At 46.1% G+C, this 27,280-nt stretch overlaps 1 protein-coding gene across 4 annotated transcripts; it reads right to left on the bottom strand.

Annotated features, from left to right (window-relative positions):
* Nucleotides 1-1,176: 1,176 nt before the first annotated feature.
* On the bottom strand, nt 1,177-27,229 carry NCAPH (non-SMC condensin I complex subunit H). 4 transcript variants are annotated; one of them, XM_084804135.1, is made up of 18 exons: nt 27,105-27,229; nt 24,124-24,361; nt 23,809-23,902; nt 22,170-22,262; nt 21,328-21,466; nt 20,287-20,408; nt 18,303-18,492; nt 15,999-16,090; nt 15,406-15,611; nt 15,030-15,178; nt 12,379-12,485; nt 10,044-10,166; nt 9,739-9,846; nt 6,201-6,377; nt 5,725-5,841; nt 3,541-3,626; nt 2,004-2,079; nt 1,177-1,808 (listed from the first exon to the last, which is right to left on the bottom strand). In XM_084804135.1, exons 2-18 carry the CDS (start codon nt 24,354-24,356, stop codon nt 1,749-1,751), a joined length of 2,172 nt encoding a protein of 723 aa, XP_084660261.1. In that variant the 5' UTR covers nt 24,357-24,361; nt 27,105-27,229; the 3' UTR covers nt 1,177-1,748. The 4 variants fall into 4 exon arrangements, with proteins under 4 accessions (XP_084660261.1, XP_084660262.1, XP_084660263.1 ...); XM_084804136.1 differs by having other exon boundaries at nt 27,096-27,229; XM_084804137.1 differs by lacking the exon at nt 27,105-27,229 and adding an exon at nt 26,272-26,334.
* Between the last annotated feature and the right edge of the window lie 51 nt (nt 27,230-27,280).

Genomic DNA, 27,280 nt, shown 5'->3' on the forward strand with positions numbered 1-27,280 from the left:
TTGCCAGTCGAGCTATTAAGCAACAGGGGCGTGAGCAAGCACAATGCGATTAGGTAATCATTCTTGTGAAACAGAAATTAGCCCTTTGTAAGAATTCGAGAACACTCATCAGAGCAAAAGTCAACCACAAGGTAGAAAAATAAGCTACAAATATAGATCAGCACATATACCAAGGAGCCTTTCCCAACCTCACGCCCTCCAGATGTTAACTACAACTCCCAGTACCCCCCAGCCAGCATGTACTCCAACACATCTGGAAGGCACCAGGCTGGGGAAGACTGCGTTGAGGGCACCAGCATCACACAGATGTCTTGTGCTCCAGGAGTGGGAACCCAGTTGGATGGGGGCGAGCAAGGCCCATGGCTGTGGCCGCGCGCCGATGGCGCCCTGCCTCCAGCCAAAGTGCTGGCTGGAGCTCCTCCCGCAGGGACTACTTGCTCCTTTCAGCCTTCCTGCAGCAAGGGAGCGCCAGCAGCTCCTTGGCCAGGGTAGCTTTTTTGGTGTGAAGAATTGTTTTTAAAAAATTGCTTTTATATGCTATTTGTGTGCACGCTGTCTGTATGTTTTCATGGAAATGGTTTTGGACTTTGCATAATGTATTGTTGATGGGTTTAAATCTTTATCCCCACAGAGTTTGGGTATGGGGCGGTGTAGAAATATAAATGAAATGGAGTGAAGCTGGGCCCTGATCAAGGTGTGGGCTGGAGGAATCCTCCAGGCAGCCCCTTGGCTGAGGCGGCTTTGCCTGCCCTGCACCTTATTCCACTGGGGAGGGTGCAGGCCAGGCAAAGCTAGATGGGAGAGGAATCTCAATGATGGGGATATCAGTGGAGGCTCCCCCTCCCACTAGCCGAAAGGGGCGGGGCTGCAGGGAGGGGGCTCAATGTGCTTGATAAAGCCTGCAGTGTAAAACCCAAAGTAGCACACGCATGTCGACAGAGGCGGAACTGGGAAGGCTCAGGGAAGTACTGACTCCATCTCCCAATACTGAGAAAACCCTCTCCTGAAAATCATGTCTTATTCAGCAAACATCTCACTCTGCAAAAAAACCCTAGATATGTAAGGTGTAGCAGCTATTACACAAAACAAACCCCTTTGACTTATGAGAGGCACAGGCTGTTCCATGAGGGGGTTTAAAGAAACTAAACTCACAAAGAAAACAAAGGCTAAAGGGGGGTGTATTCCATTTTGTAGTAGTTTATTACTTTAAAAAAACTTTTTGTACAAATATGTAAGATCGTCCAAGATAACTGCAATGCAACGTGAGAGGAGACTGTTAAAAGAAAGCAAGAGACAGGACAGTTTTTTATGTACAAGAAGTTAAAATAATACACATTTTAAAAAGCAGACTGACTATACCCAGCAGTCTTTTGCTGCCAGTGATCATGGCAAGAACATAAATGAATTTCAATGCACTCATAGGCTACAGCATAGAGCAACCCATCTAAACAGTCACGGTAGCTATGGGAAATGGTGTAATTCAGGAGAGAGTTAAAAGCAACATGATACTCTAAAAGAGGCACGCTCTTCCCAACTGCCCACAATAAGAAGTCACCAATGAATCATGAACTTTCATCAAGCGCGGGAACTGATGTAGCTAGGCTGTTGCTGCTGGCATCACTAGGAGATGAGGCAGGTGTGGATGGGGAGAGACTCTGAACAAGGCCACATTGTCTATGTATATCTTCAGGAGGATAATCCCCCTCTCGGTATTCCAGGAGTTTCTTAGTCTGCCCAAGTGTCACACATTAATCTCCTTGCAGCACCAAGACTTCAGACAAGTCCTCCACTCCTTCTAGCTTCAGGTTCTAGAGACAAATCAACAAACATGCCAAGCTTTAAAACCATCTGTCCACATACAGTATTGCAGAGTATGGGAAGAAAAGACATCTTCGTTTAATTTAGCAAAGTCAAGATGTCTATCACTAGAGCACATGCGTAGACTCCCATTCACCCCTACTTGTTCTCCGTATTATTCAAATACTTGGGTATGTTGTACGTACCTTTTCATTAGCCAAGTGCAAGAGGCAAGCAAACGCCAACGGTACAGACAAGTTCTTTGCCATAATGGAAGGCAGCCTGCAAAAGACAGAAGAGAGGGAAGAACTTAGGCTAAGAAGCAGCCAATACCTTTTGTCAGTATGAAAGAGTTCACAGCTTGCATCGCATAAACTCACTTTCTCCTCTGCCAGATGAGATTGGCAGGCTTCTGTATTCTTTTAATTTTTTTTTAAACCTAGCAAACCTGTTTGATCAGACCTTTTGGGTCCTTTTCTGTTGTCCTTCTGCCAGCAGGCAAAGATGTTTTTATTCAAGCAGGCCTTTGGTGTGTAAGTGGCTCTGTTGGGTTGGGTGCATTTTTTATTGTTATTGTTGTGTTTTTTATTGCATTTTAAGGTATTTGTTTTATTGTTCTTGTTGCAATCAAGTTTTTCCGGAAAAAAATATCTCGTTCCTATGATTGTAAGCCTCCTTAAATGTCATTTTCTTGGTAGACAGGCAGGGTAAAAATGAAATAAAGCCCCACTAATCACAATGGGACATACTTCTGAATAAACATGCATACAATTGCACTACTAAAAGAATATTGAACAGTTGGTGTGCCGATGGAAGACCACATCAGTGTTCATTATGGACCTGGGTGCCTCAATCAGTTATCAATGACAGAGTGACTGCAGCTGGCTTATTTGGGGATGTGACTGAATGGGAAGAACGGCTGCATCACAACACAGCCTGCACCTGGTCTGAGTTCTTCCTCTAATCTACATAACAAAAAGGTACGGCAAAGTTGTAAAAGGATTTCAGATTCTACAAACAGTCTTTCACCATGTGCAGGAGACAGAAGAGCCTTGCAGAATGCTCAGACCAATGATGTCAGTGATTTAGGGAGCAATCCTATGGCTGCTAGTCAGCGGCTAGACAGCCATAGGATATGGGGTTTTCCTTCCCCACTCCTTCCATGCTGCTTCACAGGCAGCTCAGAACAGCCCCACGCTCCGCACTCAGAAGAGGAGCGTGGAGCGGCAAAAACGGGGCTTTGACAGAGGGAAAGGCGGAAATGCTGGCATGATACATCCTATGTGTCATCCGGCATCCTCCTCCCCCGCTCTGCCTTCCCGTGGCTAGACAGCCGAAATTGGTTGTCTAGCCACAAATGCAGGGCAGGAGAAGCGCAGAGGGAATGATCCCCTCCGTGCTTCTCCTGCCCTGCACTGGATAGGCAGTCGCCTCTGAGGTTCGGAGGTGGCCGCCTATTCCCATAGGATTGCACCCTTAATGCAGTTTTTGTATACAGACAAGGCTTGGCGAAAGGTTAAAGGAGCAGTCGCCAATCCCAGAGCCAATGTACAGAAGTTGCCAATAAACAGAGGGCATTTTAAATGGTTCCACGTGGGGGCTGGCTCCACGTGGTGGACTATTTACATGCAGTGCTTAAGCACAGGGAGCAAGGCGCAGCACAGGTGCGAATCTGTCTCCATCCCCGGCATCCTAGTCAGAATCTTGATGTCCAGAATCCTGATGTTTACCAGAACCAAGTACCTGTGAAGCAGATCCTTGGTGATACCACTGAAGACCTTCTGAACTGATACCACTGAAGCACTGGTGCTTTTCTCCACAACGCCATTCTGTGCAAGCAAGACAAAAGCAAGATCGTAGTCTGACTCCAAGTCTGTGGCGCAGGGCCTGTTGTGCTTAATTTCCATATGGTGTCTAGTGATTTTAAGTGTGATATCACCTGGTTACTGTAAGGATTTCAAGATAATACGCGCAAGCGCTTTAAGCACTTGAAATGGCTACACAGATGCTAAATATTACATTATGGCTGCAGTAGATCCTGTGCCTCAAAGCTGGGTGTGTGCCAGCTACTGAAGAAAAAGCAAAGGTGGACAATGGCATTGTTAAACAGCTTCACTGGCTTCCAGTCTGTGTCTGGGCACAATTCAAAATGCTGGCTATGACCTATAAAGCTCTATATGGCTCCGGTCCAGGTTATCTGAAAGACCTTATCCTCCTATATGAACCTGACTGTATCCTGAGATCTTCTGGGGAGGCCCTTCTTTCAGTCCCACCACTGTCACAGGCACGTTTGGTGGGAACCCGGGAGAGGGCCTTCTCAGTGGCTGCCCCATGGCTGTGGAACACCCTTCCCAGGGAGGCTAGGATGGCTCCCTCCTTAATGTGTTTCCGGAGGCAGGCTAAAACATTCTTATTCCAGCAGGCCTTTGGGACATAGTTGGAACCTGGGGGTAAGCTGTTAAAATGCTGTTTTAAAATGCTGTTTTAATATAATTTTAATTGTATTGTTGTATAATTATATTTTAGCTTTTGTATATTTTCATATGTTTTAATGTTTGTAAGCTGCCTTGAGCCCCAGTACTGAGAAAAAGGCGGGGTATAAAATAAATGAATGAATGAAATATTGCCATGGCTATGTGTACTCCTGTTCCATGCAAGCACAGAATTCAGCTTACAGAGCATCTTAAGTTTCTAGTTGTTGGGCAGTATCCAGTGCTGTCCACACACTAGAGGGAACTATTACTAGCACAATGTTGCAGCAATCAGAAATGAGCTGAAATGCCAGTTTCTGGAATGGGGCAGATCAACGGAGCTTGCAGAAGGGAGTGCCGCTGACCTGTCCCATTCCGGAAATGAGAGCTTCCGCTGATTTCCAGGGTTCTTGTCAGAAGTGCTAGTTCCTGTTGCAAGCACGGTGGGTTCTGCTAGTGCCACAGAAACAGTGGGAGCACAGCTGCAGTATTGGATACTACCCTTTACCATTGCAAAGAGATGCTTGAAAGTGTGTGGCAACTGCCTGGCGAGATCTCAGGAGCTAGAGCTGGGGGAGGAAGAGGATTTCCTGTATAGCATTTTGGGCCTCCCCATGTTTACCAGAACCAATTATGCATATATTTTTTTAATGCAGAATTGTATAAAAAGTAAGAAAGTTATGTACAATTGCACTGTTATGTACAATTGCATTGTTACTGTAAATAATCTATTACAGCAGAGGTCTCCAATCTTTTTGGGCGGGTGGGCATGTTTGGAATGTGAGAGAGTGTCATGGGTGCTCTCTCAAAATGGCTGCCATGGGGCAGGGCTTGCCCATTCATAAAAGGCTGCCATGACAGACACAGCTGGTCATAAAACACTCATTTCCCAGAAGGCAAACTGGTGAGAACAAAAGACAATGTACCCAAGGGAGAGGTGGGGTCTGAGCTCCAAAACATAAAACGACTCTCTATAAAGAAGGCATTGGAGGGCAGCATTTGCTTTGCAGCAAGCCAGCCTCCCACCTTAAAACATTGTTTTAATTATTTTAAATATCTATCCTGGCTGGGGAATGCTGGGAGCTGCAGGACTGTTTTCTGTCTAATCCTGCATAGGATTGCGCCCTCAAGAATTAAAATAAAAATGTGGAACAGGAGCCTGGCGGTCGCAAAGACAACTTTCCGTGGGCACATTGCTGCCCATAGGCACCATGTTGGAGACCCCAGGATTACAGAATTCAGCTCCCCTTGAGGCAAAAATGGGTCTTTTCTAAGCACAGAGTTCACACAGTCCTGAGATCTCTGCTGGCATCACTGAACCAAGGTAGCAGATGGCTCCAGATGATGGGGCGGGGGGCGGGGCAGGAAGCCAGCCGAGACACAGGATGTTATGGAACAGCCTGAGGAGGCGAACAGAGAGCTAGGAGCAGGCATTCTGGGTTTTCTGGCTGCATACCTCTTCCTCAGCTTGATTCTTGTGAGCATCAGTCAGGAGGGACCACATGGCTTGCTTCAGCCTCTTCATGTCCATCTTTTTGGCAGTCTTGGCATACTGAATATCTATCTTGTTCACCTGGAAGAGTGGAAGTATGCGGGGATTGCCAGGAAGAACGTATCAGGAAGGAGGAAGAGGAGGAGGAAGGAAAGATAAATCAAGACCAACTTTCAACCCTACCCCTCATGGCATCCAGGCACGTGCTACTCTCCAAACAACCTACTGCCTGTCACTTGCTCACCCTGGTGCTCCTTATTTAAAATAAATAAAGTCATAAGAACAAACATGCAAATTGAGGAACCAGATATAAAACTAGGGCCAGCATTTTGATTTGAGCGAGCATTTAGATTTCCACGGGATCGACGCACAAGTGCCTCTCGCACAAGTACTGAAAGGGGGAGCCACTTTGCAACTGGGTATCCCACGTCAATACTTGCCTTCTGAGGCTCAGCCACCAGGTTCGATTCACCATAGGTGGTGATGCTGAGTCCATGTAGGCCCCCATGGAGCTCTGCATCTTGACCTGCCCCTCCTGCAGGATTGGCAGTCATTTCAAACATCCCATCCTGGCCCACGAAGTCCACAGGATCGTCGTCGTCATCGCTGTCAGCGTCCTGAACAGAAAAGACAGGAAGGGAAGCCAACATGGGCGCAGTCAAGTTTTGGATTTGTGTGACTTGCCACAGAAAGTTTTTCCCAAAGGGAGCAGCTTTGACAGAAATCTAACCACTGAAGGTGTATTTTTTTTCTTTTGTAAAGATGCCAAGAAGCTTTGATTTACTGCCATGCTTCTTAAACATCTTGAACTTGGGCTCCCTACTCCACCCCCTCTGCTAAACTAATCTGCCCTCAAGAATTCTAGGTCTGCACCAACAATCTGTTGGTGAATATTGTTGAATACAGCAGTGTAGGAAGAAGAACCCATGGATGCAAGGGGATATTAGGGATTATTTTAGCACAGTTTGAAAGCCTTTGACTTCCAAAAGCCTTCAGACGCTATGTGTTAAGGATCCAGCTAGAGTTACGTGTACTGTTTTGTGTGTAGGAAAATGACACTCCTGGATTCAGTTTATGGAATAATCCGTAAGTATGTTTCACCGATGACACATTCCATGAAATTCCGGCACAGCCCTGCGTGGGGTCAATCAATACGCTGACAACACCCTGTTTAATCTCTTACATCAGGGTCAGCTTGGGTGGAGAAGGTGCTGAACTGGTGCCTGGAACTGGGAATGAACTGGGAGTGAGGGCCAATAAACTGAAGCCCAGTCCCCACAAGATAGAGGTGCTGTTCATGTGTGGGTCATCTGTCCAGGGAGCTGGTGTCCCTTGACCAGTTTTGGAGAGGGCTGTACTCTCCCAGAAGGACCAGGAGCACCGTTTGGGGTGCTCACAGATTCATCGCTGTCCCTTGAGGCTCAAGGGGCTTCAGCAGGCAGAGTGCCTTTTGTCAGCCAAGGCTGATATACCAGCTGTGGTCTCTCCTGGACAGAGATAGCTTAGTCTCGGTTATCCATGCTCTGGTAACCTCCAGGTTGGATTACTGCAATGCTGTCCTTGAAGAGAGCCCCAAAGCTTCAGTTAGTTCAGAATGCAGCTGCTGCTAGACTGCTCAGAGTTCAGGAGGTGGGATCACATCACACCTGCTTTAGAAACAACTTTACTGGCTTCCTGTTCGTCTCCAGGCTCAATTCAAAGTGCTGGGACTTACTTTTAAAGCCAAGCATGGCTGAGGATCCAGGTATCTCCTGGACCCTCTTCTCCCACATCAATGTGCCTATGCGCTGAGATCTGCACCTGAGGCTCTTCTTGGGTGTCCCCGCCATCCGAGGCAAGGAAACCAGACAGAGAGAGAAGGCCTTTTTGATGGTGGCACCACAGCAGGGAAGCTTGTTTGCCAGGCAAACACCTTTTCATTTGTACAGGCTTCTAAGCACTAGGTCTTTAAGCTCTTAAGCTACTGTAAGGTTTCTATCGGCTTTGTCAAAAAGGATTTGTCAAAATTTTTTATTGGATTTGTCAAAAACAAGTCCTGCCAGACAAATCTGATCTCATTTTTTGATCAAGTAACCTCCCTTGTAGACCGTGGGAATGCTGTAGACATCATATACCTCGACTTCAGCAAAGCTTTCGACAAAGTGCCCCATGATATCCTGATGAGCAAACTAGCTCAAAGTGGGCTAGATGAAACAACGATCCGGTGGATCCATAGTTGGCTACAGAATCGGACTCAAAGAGTGCTGATCAATGGGACCTTCTCAAACTGGGGAGAGGTAACGAGTGGGGTACTGCAGGGCTCAGTCCTGGGTCCAGTGCTCTTCAACATTTTTATGAATGACTTGGAGGAGGAGGTGCAGGGAATGCTGATCAAATTTGCAGATGACACAAAATTGGGCGGGATACCTAATACTTTGGAAGACAGAAACAAAATTCAAAGTGATCTTGATAGACTGGAGCGCTGGGCAGAAAACAACAGAATGACATTTAATAGGGATAAATGCCAAGTTCTGCGCCTAGGAAAAAGAAACCAAATGCACAGTTACAAGACGGGGGATACGTGGCTCAACCACACTACAAGCGAGAAAGATCTTGGAATTGTGGTAGATCACCAGCTGAATATGAGCCAACAATGTGATGTGGCTGCAAAAAAGGCAAATGCTCTTTTGGGCTGCATTAATAGAAGCATAGCTTCCAAATCCCAAGAAGTACTAGTTCCCCTCTACTCAGCACTGGTTAGGCCTCATCTGGAGTACTGTGTCCAGTTCTGGGCACTGCACTTGAAGAGGGATGCAGACAAACTGGAGAGGGTTCAGAGGGGGGCAACAAAGATGATCAGGGGACTGGAAACAAAGCCCTATGAAGAGAGACTGAAAGAACTGGGCATATTTAGCCTGGAGAAGAGAAGACTGAGGGGAGATATGATAGCACTCTTCAAGTACTTGAAAGGTTGTCACAGAGAGGAAGGCCAGGATCAATTCTTGATCATCCCAGAATGCAGGACACGGAATAATGGGCTCAAGGTACAGGAAGCCAGATTCCGGCTGAACATCAGGAGAAACTTCCTGGCTGTTAAGAGTAATACGACAATGGAACCAATTACCTAGGGAGGTGGTGGGCTCTCCCACACTGGAGGCATTCAAGATGAGGCTGGACAGCCATCTGTCAGCGATGCTCTGACTTGGATTCCTGCATTGAGCAGGGGGTTGGACTCAATGGCCTTGTAGGCCCCTTCCAACCCTACTATTCTATGATTCTGTATGATTCTATGGCATTTTATCTTGCACTACGTTACTGTCGTTATAGATGTTCTTGGAATATCTGAATAGTTTTACTCTTTTGAAAGCCACCCCAGGAATACTGATTGGCCACTGAAGGGTTCTTTATTCCCAAAAATAAATTAGCCCCCATCCCCTACTGTACTTGAGCCTAACTACATATAACAGTAATAATCACATCTTCTCCCCATTTTACCCAGACCTCCATTTCCCTCTTCTTCCTCTATTGTGCCATTTTCTAGATTGTAAGTCCCTTGGGGCAAGGCCTTGTCCTCTCACTCTTTGTAAAGGGCCGTGAACAGTGATATATAAGTATTAATATTAACTCTTCTCATATGTCTACATCTCTAGAAATTCTTTAGTTGCATGAATTCAGAACTGCAGTTGAACAGCAGCATTACTTCACTCCCTCTTCTGAGATCCAGACACGGTAGGATTATTCTTTTGTTCCAAACAGGCAGGCTTGGATCCCTTGGTAGCAAGTGAGGCCCTGTACGGCTTCTCAAATAATACAACAGTGAGACAGAACATCAGCCTAAGTTATCACCAAGACAACTCTCCAAGGTTTTGTTAACCAACCTGAAGGCTACTAAAACTTTGCCAATATTAGCAGCCAACTTATATAGCTATCCCAACAATGAAATCACAAGAAGAGGAATGCAATTCACAGCACAGAGCACTTCTGATTTCTGCAACTCACCTGCAATGCAGGACAGAAATTGGAGGTATCATTGGGGTTATTGTAATCATACTCTCCAACCTCATCATCATAACTGGATGAGTTGCCCTGCAGTGGCATCTTCCAAAGCTGCAGAAACAAAAAAAGTGGAGGATTTAGGACACCCATTATTAGTAGTAAAGAATAATTAAATATGCTGGTTCACAAGAGAAAATCTCTTAGCAAGCCCTTCTGCCCAAAGCAGCTAACTGATGGCCAGACTAAGGAGACTCTAGGAGTGACACAAGGAACCAAGGTGAGGGTCTGACTGAGCAGGCAAAGCTTACCCTATTAGCTGGCTTGAGGAAGAGGCGGGTGAGGTTCTCTGGGTCATAATGGAAGTCGGCAGGGAGGGTGTTGCTTTTCTTGTTTTGACTTTCAAGGGTTGACTTGGCCAGAGTTGTAGCTGCCTGTTTGAGAAAACCAGAAGCCAACAGGGAAATCAGGTGCTTCCTTCTGCTCCCAACTACCGCCCCTCTTCAAGTTTCGTGATAATTTACGCTCTGCACTGAAATCAAATTTGACAAGCACATGCACTGTGCCACCAAGAATTAAGCGGCAACTCACTCGGTTTCTCAGTTCAGACATCACATCAAATCACGGCTAAGGAAGCTTCAACTATGTCTTGGTGAGATGTCTGGGTTGACCAAAAAATGGATTGCAATTGGCTGACAAACCAAAATTCGAAACCATGGTTTGGAAAAAGTTGGCAAACCACGATTTGACAGGATATCTAAACGGACAAAAGCATAGTTACAACCATCACTCTAGTCTTCAGAGGCTGCTGCACTAGCTGAAGTAGACCCAGCTCTAAACCACAGTTTGCCTGTGGTAGGCAGGCTCACATGGCTGTTTATCATGATGTCCAAACTGAGCTTAGAGTGAAAGCTCGGGCAAACGCACAGGCCAAGTGTTGCTTGACGCCAGGGGCACACAGTTTTCTCTGAAGTAGAAACGGGACGCACACATCGCTCTTACATGTAGAGCCATTTCATGATCCACCCCGCTGATACAACGACCAGACAGCCTTTGTGCAAACTGCAGGACAGACGTTTAACACTCTCCTCTTTGCCCAGTGGGGCAGGGTTGGGAACATGGACAGTGGTGATGTTTGGGGGATTCACACACGCCCTCCGCCCCCGGCAACCTGTGATATATAGTGCAGGATGCATCAGGGAGTCTGACTCTGACTCACTCCGCCCTGCCTGTTGCCTTGTGACAAAAGTCACTTCTGTATTATGGGTGGGAAATCGATGCTGCCATTCCTCCCTGTTCCAGTGGGCATACGCCATGCATCCAACATGGTGGTTTAATTTTTTTAAGGCACACTTCAGCTCCACTGTGTGTGTTCCCAGCATACAGTTTGGGAAACACTGGTCCAGGAAACCAGTAGCTTCAATGAGGTAAAAAAGACAGACAATGCCAAGGACGAGAACGCAGAGTTTTCACACACCGTCACCCAGAGCTACATAACCCAAAATGGCCTTGTTCATTTTGTTTGCATGCATCCAGATGACCATCTATATTTTCTTCCCAATTGAGTGCAGTTGTGCTAATATTGGTATACTACGAGGCACACTCAGTATCCTCAACTCTGGAACCCATGGGCTTCAGTGTTTCTACACTGGAAAGAAGTCATTTGCACCACAAACTCCACAGGCTACCAGTCCAGCACACTACACACCAAGGATTGTTCAGTGTTGTCCACATGGATAAGACCCAAATCAGGGTAATTTCCACACCATTAAGACATATCCGTTTCCATGCCAATTTCACCCACAATATGCCAGAACTGACACACACCTAGCCATTCCCAAGTAACGTGAGTACGGGACAGCGAAACATCTGAACAACTGTAAGTGAGATAATGGCCCGGTTTACACATCACAAGAAGGCAGAGTTCTGGGGGGAACACTGACTTATCGCTTACACCAGGGGTGGGCAACGTGTGGCTTGCGGGCTGCACGTGGCCCCTGCTGCCCCTCATTGTGAGCCACCCCCAAAAAATTATTAGAAAAAAATGGCATCCATTGAGGCTACAGAGCGCCTAAGCTTGTGTGCAAATTAAATTTAGCCCTTTGGGCACTCTGTAGCTGCTATAGAGTGCCAAAAGGGTTAAATTTAGCTTGGAAACAAGCGGAATTTAACCACTATAGCATTAAATAGCATTTGCCACCCATGCTGGGGGGTGAAAATGGCCTCCGGGTCTCCGGAAGTGGCCCACCCCTGGTTTATGTGGTTGTGCAGGCTGGCCAATTGCTCCCACCGCAAGCAGAAGTGGCTAAACAAACCACGGACCTTCCACAGTTCGTCGTTGGCATATAGCTCTGGCTTCAGGAGAGACGCAAGCCAGAGTTCCCAGTTCACACATAAAACTAAGCAAACCACAGACGGCAGGTCCAGGGGTTATTGAGCTGCTCCCGCTTCCAATGTGTAGATTTCCTCTGAGCACGGAGCTTCTATTTAGCTACCATAAGCAATAGTGGTTAACAAGAGCCACCATTCTCCATGTGCTGGTCTAATTTGATTTTTTTTTAAAGCATTTTAAACTAGTAGCCATCTCCATGTCTTGTGGAAATGACCACCAGAAGTACACAACCCTATCAAGAGTTAAATACCTACCCTGGTTTCACAGAAGTGAAGCTCAAATTCAACCTCATCATCAAAATTGATCTTAAAGACCTTCTTCCCAGCCTTTCTTCTGCCTACTTTCTCAGAGTTGGCATCACCTGTGAAGAGTGAGTAGAAGGATACAACGTAGAGCAACCAAGTGGAAGACCTTGCTGGATATGCTATAGAAGGTTTACTGATTTTATTATTTCATGGTGGTGCTTTTTACTAGGCATGGACATTGTTTGTTTATTTATTTATTTAAAACATTTGTATCCCACCCTCCCTATATCATTAAGATATCAGGGTGGCGTGCAGATAAAACCAATTTAAACAGTATAAAACAATATACTTTCAACAGCTAAAACCATATTAAATGATTAAAGAAGCTAATACCAACTAAAAATCTAAAACAATAAAACCAAAGGGTTAAATTTAGCTTGGAAACAAGCGGAATTTAACCACTATAGTGTTAAAACAATGTGCAACTTAAGGGAATTCAATTAGCCCTCAAAGGCTTTGGTGAAAAGCCACGTTTTAACTTGGTGCAGAAATGGAACCAGCGTCTGCTCCAACCAGGCTTCCTAGGGGAGGGCATTCCACAACCGGGGTGTCACAGTAGGGATGGCACTCTCCCATGTCCCACCATATTGCATGTCTCGCACTGGTGGGGTGCAGAGGAGAGCCCCTCCAACGGATTCCAATCCTTGGGCAGGCGTATACAGGGAGAGACGCTCCATCAAATATCGAGGTCCCAAGCCACTTAGGGCTTTAAATGTCATCATCAGGACCTTGAATTCAGACTGGAAGCATATTGGCAGCCAGTGCAATTCCTCTAACTCTGGTGTTATATGATCTTTACAAGATGTTCCAGCCAACAGTCTAGCTGCTGCATTTTGCACTAGCTGCAACTTCCAAGTCGTCTTCAAGGGCAGCCCCACATAAAGTGCATTGCAGTAGTCTAATTGGGAAGTTGCCAGTGCATGCACTACTGTGCCTAGGTGATCCCTGTCCAGGAAAGGCTGTAGCTGGTGCGTCAGTCGAAGTTTGCCCCAAGTACTCCGAGCCACGGAGTCCATCTGGAGCTCCAGTGACAGGGATGGATCTAGGAGGACTCCCAAGCCACACACCTGCTCCTTCAGGGGTAGTGCAACCCCATCCAGGACAGGTCGCTTACCCAATTCCCAGACTCGGGAACCACCAATCTATGGAGCTTCTGTCTTGTCAGAATTTAGCTTCAGTTTATTGACCCTCGTCCAGCCCATTACAGCCTCCAGGCACTGGTCCAGCACCTTCACCACCCCAGCGGACTCCGACGACGAGGAGAAGTAGAGCTGTGTATCATCAGCGTACTGTGACACCCCACCCCAAAACTCCTAATGACCTCATCCAACGACTTCATACAGATATTGAACAGCATAGAGGATAGAATAGAACCCTGTGGCACCCCAGAGCTTAACAGCCATGGGGTAGAAAAGGAATCCCACAATGCTACTCTCTGGAATCGGCCCTGCAGGTAGGAGTGGAACCACTGTAACACAGTGCCTCCAACTCCCGCCTTTCAGAGCCGATCCAATAAGACACCATGATCAATGATGTCAAAAACCGTTGAGAGATCCAGGAGCATTGACAGGCTAGCACTCCCCCTGTCCTTCACCCAGAGTAGGTTGTCAGTCAGAGCAACCAAAACCATTTATGTGCTAAAACCCTGTCCTGAAACCAGACTGAAATGGGTCCCAATAATCAATTTCCTCCAAGAACATCAGAAGCTGCCCAGCCACCACACGCTCAAGCACTTTGCCCAAAAAGGGGATATTAGCAATGGGCAATAGTTCTCCCATACCTCTGGATCCAGGGAGAGGGCGCACTACAGTCTCTTTCAAGGTGGCGGGCACCACCCCGTGACAGAGCGAGACAGTTACCACCCCCGGGACCCACCCAATCAATAGGGTGGTAACTGTTCTTTGATGCAAGACATTGGGAAAAATATCTTGTTGGCTTGCTAAACACTGGAACAAACTGGTTGGTTTGCCAGAAAACAGCGTTCTTGCTTTACAACAAGATCTTGAGAAGAATCACCACTTTCCTAATGGCATTAGCTAAAGTCCCCACTAGTCTTAACAAGGCAGATTAAATAGGTTGCAGTGGAGAAAACTAATTTGTTTAATACTTCATTTTTAGACTTGAATATTTTATATTGGTTGGGTTAACAGACACTTTAATAAAATTTGGAAATCAGTATTAGGGAATTTAACACTAATTTTAGTTTGCTGGCCCCGAATTCAGTCATTTTCTCTTATGTATGTTTGTTTTTACCTCTGTAATATTCAAGATATTTTCTGTTATATTGTGGTAACCTAGTACTATAAACAATAAGGCTGAACTAAAAAAAACCCTACTAGGCATGGACTTCATTGTTTTATAAAACTGTACTTCTTGACGTTTCATATCACCTTGGATGTCTTCAGGAAGAGACAATTTATAAATCAGCACTACGTATAGCCCCACCTTTGTTCTACCTAACCTGTTTCTAGGATCAGGATAAAGCTTTGGCAACCAATACTTGCTGTGAGAAGGCTTGGTGTGATAAAAATTGGAAATGCAACTATAAAGCTAACAATGCAAGCAGAAAACTTCTTAACGGGACACCTTCAAATCCATACCTTTATGGAGAGGTTTGAAACGCCAGTGCTCTGGGCCTGCCCACATGGACATGGTTCGGGGGCTGAAGTAAGAGTATTCGCTGGGGTTCATGGATAAATGAAGGCACATGGACCCAACGTCTCCTTCCCCCAGATGAACCACAGCTTTTCTGGAAGAAGCACACACACACACAAGCCTGGTTGTACATTTCACAAGTTTGATCATTCCCTTGCTAGATTTTATTCCATTTGTAAACAATGCTTCCTCCAAGGGTGACATACAGGGTCCCCCCCACCCCATTTTATTCCTCCCAATTTTACAGTGCAGAGAATGAACAATTCTGGTAATGGCTAAGCTTCCTAACAGTCAACATTAACAATCCAAACTTGGATGTACCGTGAGCTTCCTGGTGTTATTCTATATGCCTCCAGCTTTTCTGAGAACTCCCCAAGATCCTTTGCAACCGTCCTATCCAGGGTATCAGCATCAAAATCATCCTCCACCGGGCCCTCAGCATAGTCCCCAGGGTCACTATCAGCCTCTGCGTTGATATCAAACGCCTGGTCACTCTTCTTAAATTTATCCAGCAAAGCTGACACTGACTGAAAACAGAACATTTAAAAGGAAAATCTTTTTTGGTGGTGACAGTGGCGACAACAAAAAACCACCCACTCAATTATGTGACCCTATAAAAGGCCCCCCAGAAGAGAAAACTCTAGAAAAGAGTAGAACTGATTTAAATCTGGGATCAGCAGAATTTGTGTATAGTATTGATACATAACTGGGAGGCTGCAACTGCTGTTCCCAAGGTTAGGTGCATAGCAATGGAACTTCAAAAAACATCGAGTATCTACAAAATGTGATCCACTAGAAAGCCCACAAAAGGAAGGTACCTCTAGGATATAAACTAAAATAGTATTGAGCCCCATTGTGGGATACACTTCACTAATCTCACTTAAAGCAGAGCGACAGCCAGCTGGACGACATACCTCATTATGGGTTTTGCTGTTCCACTGCGTAAACAGAAAGCCAGTCAAAGAAGGGCAAATGGAGCGCTTCTCAACACACTGCAGCAGGATGGCTAGAAAGGGTGACAAAGGAGGAGGCCTCACTGAAAAAGCTTGAGATTAGGAGTTATTCAAAATTCTTACTCCAAGCTTTTATGCTCTCATGCTCCCCAACAGACAAGAACTCTAGGTAAAGGGAACCAGAGAGGGGCTCCAAGAAGCCCTGATCCTTGCACTGGGGTTACTAACTCCTGAAATACTGATATGTAGAGGGAATATTTGGTTATGGCCCTGGTCTAGGCATGCTAGCAGGTGGGGACTGATGCCATGCCTCCCCACCCTCTCTTACAGCTCCTGCTCCCTGTCCACAGGCACCTGCACCCAGAGCGGCTGCTTCTGGGCCACTTTCAAAGGATGGGGGAAGGGGGCCTCCCTTTGACTATTGTTGTTGTTCAGTCGTTCAGTCGTGTCCGACACTTCGTGACCCCATGGACCACAGCACGCCAGGCCTTCCTGTCCTGCACTCTCTCCCGGAGTGTGCTCAAGGTCATATTCATTGCATCGGTGATGCTATCTAGCCATCTCTGCCGTCCCCTTCTCCTTTTGCCTTCAATCTTTCCCAGCATCAGGGTTTTTCCCAGTGACTTTTCTCTCCGCATTTTCTTTTCCCAGCAATCTTAATTCCGACCGGTGATTCATCCAACCCGGCATTTCTCATGATGTACTCTGCATATCAGTTAAATAAGCAGGGCGACAATATGCAGCCTTGTTGTATTCCTTTCCCAATTTTGAACCAATCGGTTGTTCCATGTCCGGTTCTTACTGTTGCTTCTTGACCCTCATACAGGTTTCTCAGGAGACAGTTAAGGTGGTCTGGTACTCCCATCTCTTTAAGAATTTGCCACAGTTTGTTGTGATCCACACAATCAAAGGCTTTAGCGTAGTCAATGAAGCAGAAATAGACGTTTTTCTGGAATTCTCTTGCTTTCTCCATGATCCAGCGAATGTTGGCGATTTGATCTCTAGTTCCTCTGCCTCTTCGAAACCCAGCTTGTACTTCCGGTAGTTCTTGGTTCACATACTGCTGAAGCCTAGCTTGTAGGATTTTGAGCATCACCTTGCTGGCATGTGAAATGAGCGCAACTGTACGGTAGTTTGAACACTCTTTGGCATTGCCCTTCTTTGGAACTGGAATGTAAACTGACCTTTTCCAGTCTTGTGGCCACTGTTGAGTGTTCTAAATTTGTTGGCATATTGAGTGCAGCACTTTAACAGCATCATCTTTTAGGATTTTAAATAGCTCAGCTGGAATACTGTCATCTCCGCTAGCTTTGTTGTTACTAATGCTTCCTAAGGCCCACTTGACTTTACTCTCGAGGATGTCCGGCTCAAGTTCAGTGACCGCACTGTCATGGCTATCAGGGACATTAAGATCTTTCTTGTATAGTTCTTCTGTGTATTCTTTCCACCGCTTCTTCATCTCATCTGCTTCTGTTAGGTCCCTGCCTTCTTTGTCCTTTATCATGCCCGTCTTTGCACAAAATGTTCCCTTGATATCTCCAATTTTCTTGAAAAGATCTCTAGTCTTTCCTATTCTATTGTTTTCCTCGATTTCTTTGCATTGTTCATTTAAGAAGGCCTTCTTGTCTCTCCTTGCTATTCTCTGGAACTCTGCATTCAGTCCCTTTGACTATACATCCCTCTTTGAAGCCTTCATAATGGCGTCTCCTCCCTCGGGACCTTAAGTGAGGGGCTACTTCCTGACCAGCTCTTCCCAGCAACTCCTCTCCCAAATCAGGGTAAAAAGAATAGACAGTATCAAGCCTCCTCCTTCCCTGCAGTATCTCCTCTCTCTTTAAGGTTTAGCTCCTATGAACACTGGAGATGTAGAAGTGATAGATAAATGACAGGTTTTACAAACACATTCTGGTGCTATGGACCAACCCTACTCACTGGGAGGCTGGAGCTGCATCCCTGTTAAGGGATTTATTTCCGATAGGAATGGCTCTGCCCCAATAAGCAGAGCAAGATAAACCAGACTGCTGTACTACCCTGAAATAAAAGCTTGAGGGTAAATGGCGAGGGGGCAGGTGGGGGGAGGGGAGAGAAGGACAGGGAAAGGCGAGGGTGTCGATGTACAGGTGATCCACCTTAGGCCAAAAATTAGGAAAGGTGGAGGGCACTGGCAAAACAAGATGGCTTTTGGCTCTCTTCCATTTAAAAACACACAATCTAAGTCAAAAATATTACAATTGGATGAAGATGCTAGCAATGGTTAACACCTACATTTTAAGCCTGCCACTTTTACATGAGAAGAATTTGGTAATTCAGACGTCATACAAGAAGGCAGAGGTGTGACCATGGAATCAAATAGGACTTCACTGAGATAGCTGTGCGTATGAAGTGTCGTGAGGAAGACACCAGTCGTACTGCACTCATCGAAAGAAGTTGCTTGCCTCCGGAACATGGGGTCAATCTAAACATAAAACCAGGAGAAAAGCCATAGAAGCCCAGGTTTAAATATCAACTTCAAAGACACATCAAAACTGTTCACTGTATAATCCACAAGGAGTCGATTACTCTGTTACTCGTTGCAGCGCATATGGAAATTGCAGCTCAGTGAAAAATTGCTAACGATCTTTCCTTTCAAAAGTGGATGGCGAGAGTGTGGGAAATTGCCTTGCCAGAGAAATTAATGCAACACAGCAAAGTTGTGTGTGGTTTGTCTAGTATAGACAAGTTTGAAGGGGTATGGTTCCCTTTCATCACATATACTAATCAATCCTTACCTCTTTTTTCTCCTCCACTTACCCATGTTTCTCTGTGGCGGTGTTCAATAAGACAACTTGACACGGATGATTAATTTTTTTTAAATTAAATTATGGATTAGATCTATACAGTGCTTTAGGCAAGATTTTCTTTTGTCGCATCCCAACTGTGTAATGCTGTACTTCAATTGTGGCTGTGATTTGTTTCTTAGTTTGTATTATAAAGTACAAAAAAACACACCTGTTCACTGTTTAGATCAACTACAAAGATTCCGGACTGTGCACTCAAACACACTGTCAGGGGAAGGTCACGTACCACTAATCAGGTGCTTGCCATGTAGGCAGATCACACAGCAAAGCAAGGAAAGTGAACATTTCCTGTTGCCAGTGAGGATTTTCCTTTCTTCCAAACTTCAGCCCAGCAACCGAGCATACGGTTTTGCTCCCAACAGATTTTGCAAAGCTCTCTAGTGACTAAATAATCTAAGTGCCTGTTTTCTAACAAATGTACTTAGCTAATCAATTATATATATAATAGATCTGCATGCTGCCGAAGCCTCAATATAATGCCTTTTGATATACTAATGGAAGCATGAGACTTACAGTTAACATACACAAAGTGAACATCCACATTTATTGATTGATGGATTTTCATTTATATCCCACTTTTCTTCCATCATGGAACTCAAAGCGGCTACATGTGGTTCGCAGTTGGTCTCCCCTCCAAGCACTGACCAGACCCAGACCTGCTTAGCTTCAGCAAGGTGTCTGCCTCATGTGCCTTCAGATTATGCCCTGGGGCCAGTCTACATTGGGAATGTCTATGTACACACACAAAAGGAGGTCTTTGCATACAGAGCAGGGGTGGGCAATGTGACCCCCCAGATGTTTCAGCCTACAACCCCCATCAGCCCTAGCCAGCATAGCCAATGGTGAGGGATTACGGGAGTTGCAGGCCAAAACATCTGGAGGGCCACACTTTGCCCATCCCCCATATAGAGGTCTAAGTGCATGTGTTTCCTCCTGCAGACATCCACACCTAACACATGGACGTCTGTGGAAGATCCAGTGGTGCACCCATGCAGCCCCTTTCCATGTGAATTGTGTGAAAGGGCATCACAGGTGAAGGAGACAAAAGCCATTGCTCCTTGAGACCAACCCAACTCCATCCTCCAGAGAGTGATGCTTACTCTGCCCATAGGCAGAAAACATCACCTGCTCTCGTTCTCAGATGCTGCCCACAACCTTCAGTTTGCTAAACCGAGAGCAGTGGAACAGTATTTCTTCCACTTCAGGGCAGGCATACAGGTGGATCCTGACAGGAGAGTCGGGCAGTTCCCATGAATTGACTAATAAAGGCAAGATACAAACTGCCTCTCCGCTGCCCCGAATTTCATCTCCAATTTCTCAGGTGAATCTTTTAAGATGATGCAGTTGCAGCAGGCAGACAGTCAAACAACTGCTGGGGGGGGGGGAATTACCTGCAGAGCAGGTTATCTCACCTCACACCTGCGATCCGCCTCAGAAACGTTAATGTTACTCAAATTCTGTTCAATCGTTCTGTGCAGATGCTTCCTCTTACTCGGATTCTTCTTGGATCTCTCAGAATCCACGTCTCCTCCGCCTACAAGAAAGGTCACAACTCGGAGTCGGGCTTGCGAAACTTCCAGCAAGGCTGAAGCCAGGCACAAAAAGTTTCCAACACAACTTACTGATGAAATCCAGTTCATCCACTGGTCTGAAACACCTTTCAGGCAAATGAATCTCCCCACCCTTTCAATTATGTTTTGACTATCACAACAATACACTGCAAAATCACTTTCATAGCATGGACATGCTCTGGCTGAACATCAGGAAAAACTTCTGTATGACAATGGAACCAATTCCCTAGGGAGGTGGTGGGCTCTCCCATACTGGAGGCATTCAAGATGAGGCTGGACAGCCATCTGTCGGGGATGCTCTGACTTGAATTCCTGCATTGAGCAGGGGGTTGGACTTGATGGTCTTGTGGGCCCCTTCCAACCCTACTATTCTATGATTCTATGACAGGGTTTTATTCTTGTGCCTAGTTGCAAATTGAGGGGAGGGGGAACGTGACTATGAAGGGCTCCTCAGATACTGGTTTGTTGAGCTGCTCCTGGATCCTCAGTGTGCATGTCTGTCTGACTTGCAAAGACAGACGACTACTGACCTCCTTCATTGCTCTTGCCCCTTTGCTACATTTGAGACATAGATGCAAGAGAGGATGCTTAGCACACAAAGGCAAGCCTTATCCTATATGGACATAGGAAGGTGCTACATACTGAGTCAGACCATTGGTCTAACTAGCCAGTATTGTGTGTTCTAGTGGCAGCAGCTCTCCAAGGTTCCCGGTAGAGAGAAGTTTTCCCCAGTCCTGCTATCTGAAATCCCTTTTAGAGACGCTGGGGACTGAATCTGCAGCCCCATCCATGCAAAGCACATGCTCCACAATGGAGCTATGGGCTCTCCTCATATGTGGCATTCCAAACCTTACACTCAGCTGATCACATCAAAAGGCACACCTGTATCCTGGCCATCCACAAGCCCTGCTGGTGCAGAATCTTTGCCCAGCCCTCCAAGAACCCTGTAAACATCGGCATGGACAGCATCAACTCTCACTGCATAGATCTTTGCACTGGCATCCAGCGTACCAGCTGCTACCTGGAAGAGAAATGTACAGGAGTTAAGGGAGTAAAATCCAGCTTGGGGCAAGGGCTACAAGAGGCTTTCTGACTCCAGGTATTCTCTTATCACTATGGGTACTTGTCAACAGGATGAGAAAAGGCTCCCATTTCTTTGTCTTGGCTTTCCCTGTCCATCTCCTCCTCATATTCTTTTGGGCTTTCAGCACCAATCTGAAATGGGCGCATAGGCAGACTAAGGTATGGTTAATTTAGAAAAACTGTCAGGAACATTAGCTGAACATTAGCTATTATTTTCATATCTTAGCAGAAGCTACACAACTATTCCTATCCAGGCGGGTGCCTCCCAAGTCAAAGCCATCTTCCCTCTTAACAGCTTCTTGCATGCAGAACAGGCCTTCGAAACCCTGGCAAATGCAGCCTGAAGAGATCCTCTGCGTGGGGACAGGTTGCATTGCAAGGTGGCCGATTTTCATTTTCTGAAGTAGTTCAGTGGGAAACCTCCTCCAAAGGGAATGTATTTGAACGTATAGCTTAGACTGGGCCAGGCAGAGAAGTAGAATTTAAACACATACATATATATACATCACCCTCTAAAAAGTGTAGGGAAATAGATTTAAAGCCTACACAAGTTACCAGAAGATAGGAGAAGCAAATCACACTCAACATTTTCTGTTCATATTCTATGTGTCACTGGAAACACAATCAGGAAGGATTCTAACCTTAAAGTTTGTAAGTTCAGAGTCCTTTTGCTTGAGTATTTCTGTCATATAGTCAATGAGGTACAAGCCAAATGCATTCTTTGTGGTGATTTTCTGGAAGAGAGAACAGCAAGTTTGCATTTATGGGCAATTATGTTCTTCAGTACATCATGAGAAACGCCGGGTTGGATGAATCACAGGTCGGAATTAAGATTGCCGGGAGAATTATCAACAACCTCCAATATGCAGACGATACCACCCTAATGGCAGAAAGCGAAGAGGATCTAAAGAGCCTCTTGTTGAGGGTGAAAGAGGAGAGTGCAAAAGCTGGTTTGAAACTCAACATTAAAAAAACGAAGATCATGGCATCTGGCCCCATCACTTCCTGGCATATATCAGGGGAAGAAATGGAAGCAGTGACAGATTTTACTTTCTTGGGCTCCAAGATCACCGCAGATGGTGACTGTAGCTATGAAATTAAAAGATGCTTGCTCCTTGGGAGGAAAGCTATGGCAAACCTAGACAGCATAATAAGAAGCAGAGACATCACCTTGCCAAAAAAGGTCCGTCTAATCAAAGCTATGGTTTTCCCAGTAGTAATGTATGGCTGTGAGAGCTGGACTATAAGGAAGGCTGAGCGCCGAAGAATTGATGCTTTCGAACTGTGGTGCTGGAGAAGACTCTTACGAGTCCCCTGGACTGCAAGGAGGTCAAATCAGTCCATCCTAAAGGAAATCAACCCTGAGTGCTCCTTGGAAGGACAGATACTGAAGCTGAAGCTCAAATATTTTGGCCACCTAATGTGAAAAGAAAACTCCCTGGAAAAGACCCTGATGCTGGGAAAGACTGAAGGCAAAAGGAGAAGGGGATGGCAGAGGATGAGATGGCTAGATAGCATCACCGATGCAATGAATATGAACTTGAGCACACTCCGGGAGAGAGCGCAGGACAGGAAGGCCTGGCGTGCTATGGTCCATGGGGTCACGAAGAGTCGGACACGACTGAACAACAACAACGTTCTTCAGTCTGGAGTTAAGGCTATTATAAAAATAATTTTGGATTCACCTAAATTCTGTAGCCAACAAAAAGGGAACCCCATGAGGAATGCCAAAAAAAGCCAAAAGCAAAGGGGTAGACAAAAAGGATGTTTAATTCAATGACAACAATTCCAAATTGTTGTCATTGAATTAAACATCCCTTTATCTACCCCTTTGCTTTTGGTTTTGGCACACCTACATTCTGTGCCAAGAAAAGTCAAATTCTACAACCTGTATGAATTATGTGAACTAAACAAATTTACATAAATTCTGTGTAATTTACTCTTGCTCCAGAGAGGGGCAACGAGCTATACAGGATACTCAAGACTTCAATCCCTAGTCACCAGAAATTCTATTGAACCCCTCTCTGGCTTCAGGGTTTCACTAAACATTGCTCACACACTTTCAAGACTACCGTCTAAGTGATAAGAGTTAGAAACCTATTTTTTATTTAAACAAGATTAAAAATAGTCAGGATTCTGGAGACAAGACCAGATTCTGAGGCTCTTGTGCATTTACGTGGAATCATGGAATACACACAGTCTTGCCTGTAATAATCAGAGTTGTTCTTAGTAGGAGTGTGATTTCATTGATATAGATGAACAGAAAAAAGCCAGACTTACATTTTCTGTTGAAAGTTTGATGCATGTGGAATAATGATCTGCAATCTGAGCATTTGACAATTGTGGGATTGCTGGCAATGATGTTTCTGCTTGCCTAAAGAAAACAATCAAAAATCACAGACACACACTTACACACGGATTAGAAAGCAAACGTGACCTTTCGGCTGCATCACAAGACAGAAAGTTTGTAAACTGATCATGTTGTAAATGAAAGGCCCACTTACAAGTCTCAAAGCATACCCGGGAACATTACACAACGCTGTAGCACAGAAAACAATTGCACACACAATCAGTTTGTGTGCAAGCCATTCTTACTTGTTGGATGGAGAATGTATGGACAGAGGTGAATCGGCGCTAAACTGCAGATCAACAACTCTGGAGCGCCGCCGCTGCTTCCGTTCCCGCTCGTCATCATTTCCAGGGCAGTTCTCCAGCACTGGGGTACCAAAGGCACTAAGAGGCTGCCGCCTAGTGCCTGGGGACACAAAGACACTGTCGGAAGAGACATTTCCTTTGCATCCAGCAGACTGTGGTGTGGAGGAGCTCATTGTTGCTAGGAAGGAAAACACAGCTAATGAGAACTATGCTCCGGCTGTTAGGCCAGCAGCCAATGTTCTCCCAGACCTCAGTGCAAGAAAACCCTTCTCTCCCCAGAGAATACTTTGGCGAGTGGGAAGAAACGATCACTACAGGCACTCCAACATTCTCGTTGCCAACCTACCACCAGTATAAGACAGGGAAAATCACCCCAGCAGGGGCTTGGCAGGAGGAAGGCTTGAAGCAAGGGTAGGCAGAATGTCAACGGCTAGTCAGTTTCCAGTAGATCAACAGCAGCACTCACAATGCCATCAAGCACATGACCCACATATCTATGCCATGGTACTGGGAATGTGCCCCCTATCTTGAGTCTATAGGTGTAGTCCCGTAGATAGTTTGTGTGCGTGGCTCTGTGTATGGGATCTACACCCAGAAGACTAAGGTTCAAACCTACCACAAACCCACTAAGCAGCCTTGAGAAAGTCACAATCTCTCAGCCTTCATTCCCCAGTTGAAAAAATGGGAGGCATTAATATTCCATTACTGTGAAGACAAATATAAAGATTGTAAAGCACTATTCCCATTAGAATGACCAGGCTCATTGCATGACCTGAGCCAGAGGAAAACAATGGCAGTAGACCACAAGGTTCTAGTTAAAAAGGAGGAGGGGGAGAGCAGGGGCCTTGAAGTTGCACACCAACAGTTAGCGCCTTGACCGCAAACTGAACAAAGGTCAACTGGATGGAGTCTTTCCCACCATGGTGAGATCTGCACTGTATTTAAATTATAGCAAGTTTTTTAGCGCTTTACATAAAAGTGGTGTCTTTGAAATTTGCTCTATAACAACTACATTTGCTTTTTTTAGTTGCCCCTGAAGAAGAGCTAGCAGACCTCCTCTGAGGGAGGGATCTCCTTCTGTGCATCTTCAGCTGATACAAAATGATGCAAACAAGTAACTCCTTCATTACAACAGTTGCATTGGCTTCCAGTTTATTTTATTTGTTTATTATTACATTTATACCCCGCCTTTTTTCCTCTTGCAAGGAACCCAAGGCGGCTTACATGGTCCTCCTCCTCTCCATATTATCCCCACAACAACCCTGTGAGGTAGGTTAGGCTGAGTGTCAGTGACTGGCCCAAAGTCACCCAGTGAGCTGTACAGGCTGAACAGGGACTAGAACCTGGATCTCCCAAGTCCCAGTCCAACACTCTCACCACTACACCACACTGGCTCTCCAAGGCCAATTCAAAGTGCTGGTTATGACCTTTACAACAAGGATAACTGATGGATCATCTTCTCCAGTATGAAGCTCCCCATGTATTAAGATACACAGGAGAGGTTCTCCTCTGTCTCCTAGTCAACACCTGAGATATGAATGGTGGGAATGCAGGAAAGGGCCTCCTCAGGTACTGCGCCCAGGCTTTGGAACTCCCTGCCTAGGGAAGCCTGCACAGCCCTGCGACCCCACCCCTCGACTTCCACTGGATGGCAAAACCCTTCTTATTCCAGCAAGCTTTTTGCCTGCCAGTGACCAGCTGCACAGTATTGTTTTTAATGGGTTTGAGTTTTCACTAGCTGTTTGTATCTTTTTCTGTACGTTTAGACATTTGATTCAATTATAATGTTTGTGATTCATTGTTGTTGGGCATTGATTAGGGAGAGGCAGGATAAATAATAAATATCTGCACCGGGAGTCACTAGATGATGTCAGTCAAATGCAGATCTGCCTCTAGCCAAGGCTGATGTGAAGCATGAAAGCCCTGAACAGCTGGGGAAGGACCGTGGCTCAGCAGCTACTTTGCATGGAGAAGGCCTCATGTTCAATCCCCAGCATCTCCACATTGGGTAGAAAAAACTCCTGCCTGAAAGCATGGAGAGCCACTGCTGCCAGTCAGTTTCGACAATACTGGGCTAGATGAACTCACAATCTGACTCAGTATAAAGCAGCTTCCTAAATTATGAAGAGATGCAGCAGGCAGCCTCTTTTGTGGGTGGGTCCACTGGGGTTCAGAGGAGCCTTTAAATTCAAATTGCAGTGGAGTCTTCAAATTACTGCCTGTCGAAATCAGAGCTTCAACATCTTCCAAGAGAGCGGTTCAGGGCGCAATCCTACACATGCTTAGGCAGAAAGAAAAAAAAAGCCCTACAACTACCAGCATGCAACAGCCAACATGTCTGAGGCATGGTGAGAGTTGTAGGACTATTTTCTGTCTAAGCATGCATAGAATTGCGCCCTTAAAAGCTTTACTTGTTCGTTTAGCATGCAACAGCCAGGATTAAGCACGGCATGGTGTGCATTCGTGCGCAATGTTGATTTTATGTTTCTCTACGGGCGCAGTCCTATGCATGTTCAGGCAGAAACAGTCCTACAACTCCCAGCATGCCCCAGCCAGCCATGCTGGTTGGGGCATGCTGGGAGATGTGGGACTTTTTTTTCCTGTCCCTATGATTGCCGGCCCTGGGAAAGGGTGGGCCAGGCATGGAAGTACAGAGAAGCAAGGCAGCCCCTGCTCTCGGCCAATCAGTCATCAGCTGCTCGCCACCGCCAATCAGTAAGTCCCTTCTCCAAACCTCCGGATTCGCATCCTTTCACGCTCCCTATTGGCCAAGTCTCCCCACTCCCGACCAATCAGCGAACTGCACCCTAGGCAGCCGTTCTCCCTCAGCGCGCTTCTCACAGTCGCGGCCTGAGGCGGCCGCGGCGCGCTCCCCGCTTAAAGAGCCCGGCTACTCCCAGCCCGTCGCACACCTCGCTCACCAGGCGTTAGGCCGACTGGTCGCGGCCGCTCGCAGTCCTCAGGCGACAAGCGCCCCCCCGGCGTCGGCCATTAGTTCTCCTCACTCCGGCGGCGTCTCTAGTTTGAATCGACCCGCGCCGGCAGTGCGCAGGCGCGGCTGGCGCGCGACGTCAGCGCGCAGATAATGGTTCGAAGT

The sequence above is a fragment of the Heloderma suspectum genome, chromosome 6 (assembly GCF_057233095.1).
Source record: "Heloderma suspectum isolate Gila_16-S chromosome 6, 16-S_ref, whole genome shotgun sequence".
Classification (NCBI taxonomy): Eukaryota; Metazoa; Chordata; class Lepidosauria; order Squamata; family Helodermatidae; genus Heloderma; species Heloderma suspectum.

Excerpts from the sequence above, each read along its gene's own strand:
- NCAPH (XM_084804135.1), bottom strand. The coding sequence starts at position 24,356 with ATGAGCTCCTCCACACCACAGTCTGCTGGATGCAAAGGAAATGTCTCT. Across the intron at positions 10,167-12,378 it reads TTCACTTCTGTGAAACCAGG|GCAGCTACAACTCTGGCCAA; the intron begins GTAGGTATTTAA and ends TTTCTCAAACAG. Across the intron at positions 6,378-9,738 it reads ATTTCTGTCCTGCATTGCAG|GACGCTGACAGCGATGACGA; the intron begins GTGAGTTGCAGA and ends TTTTCTGTTCAG.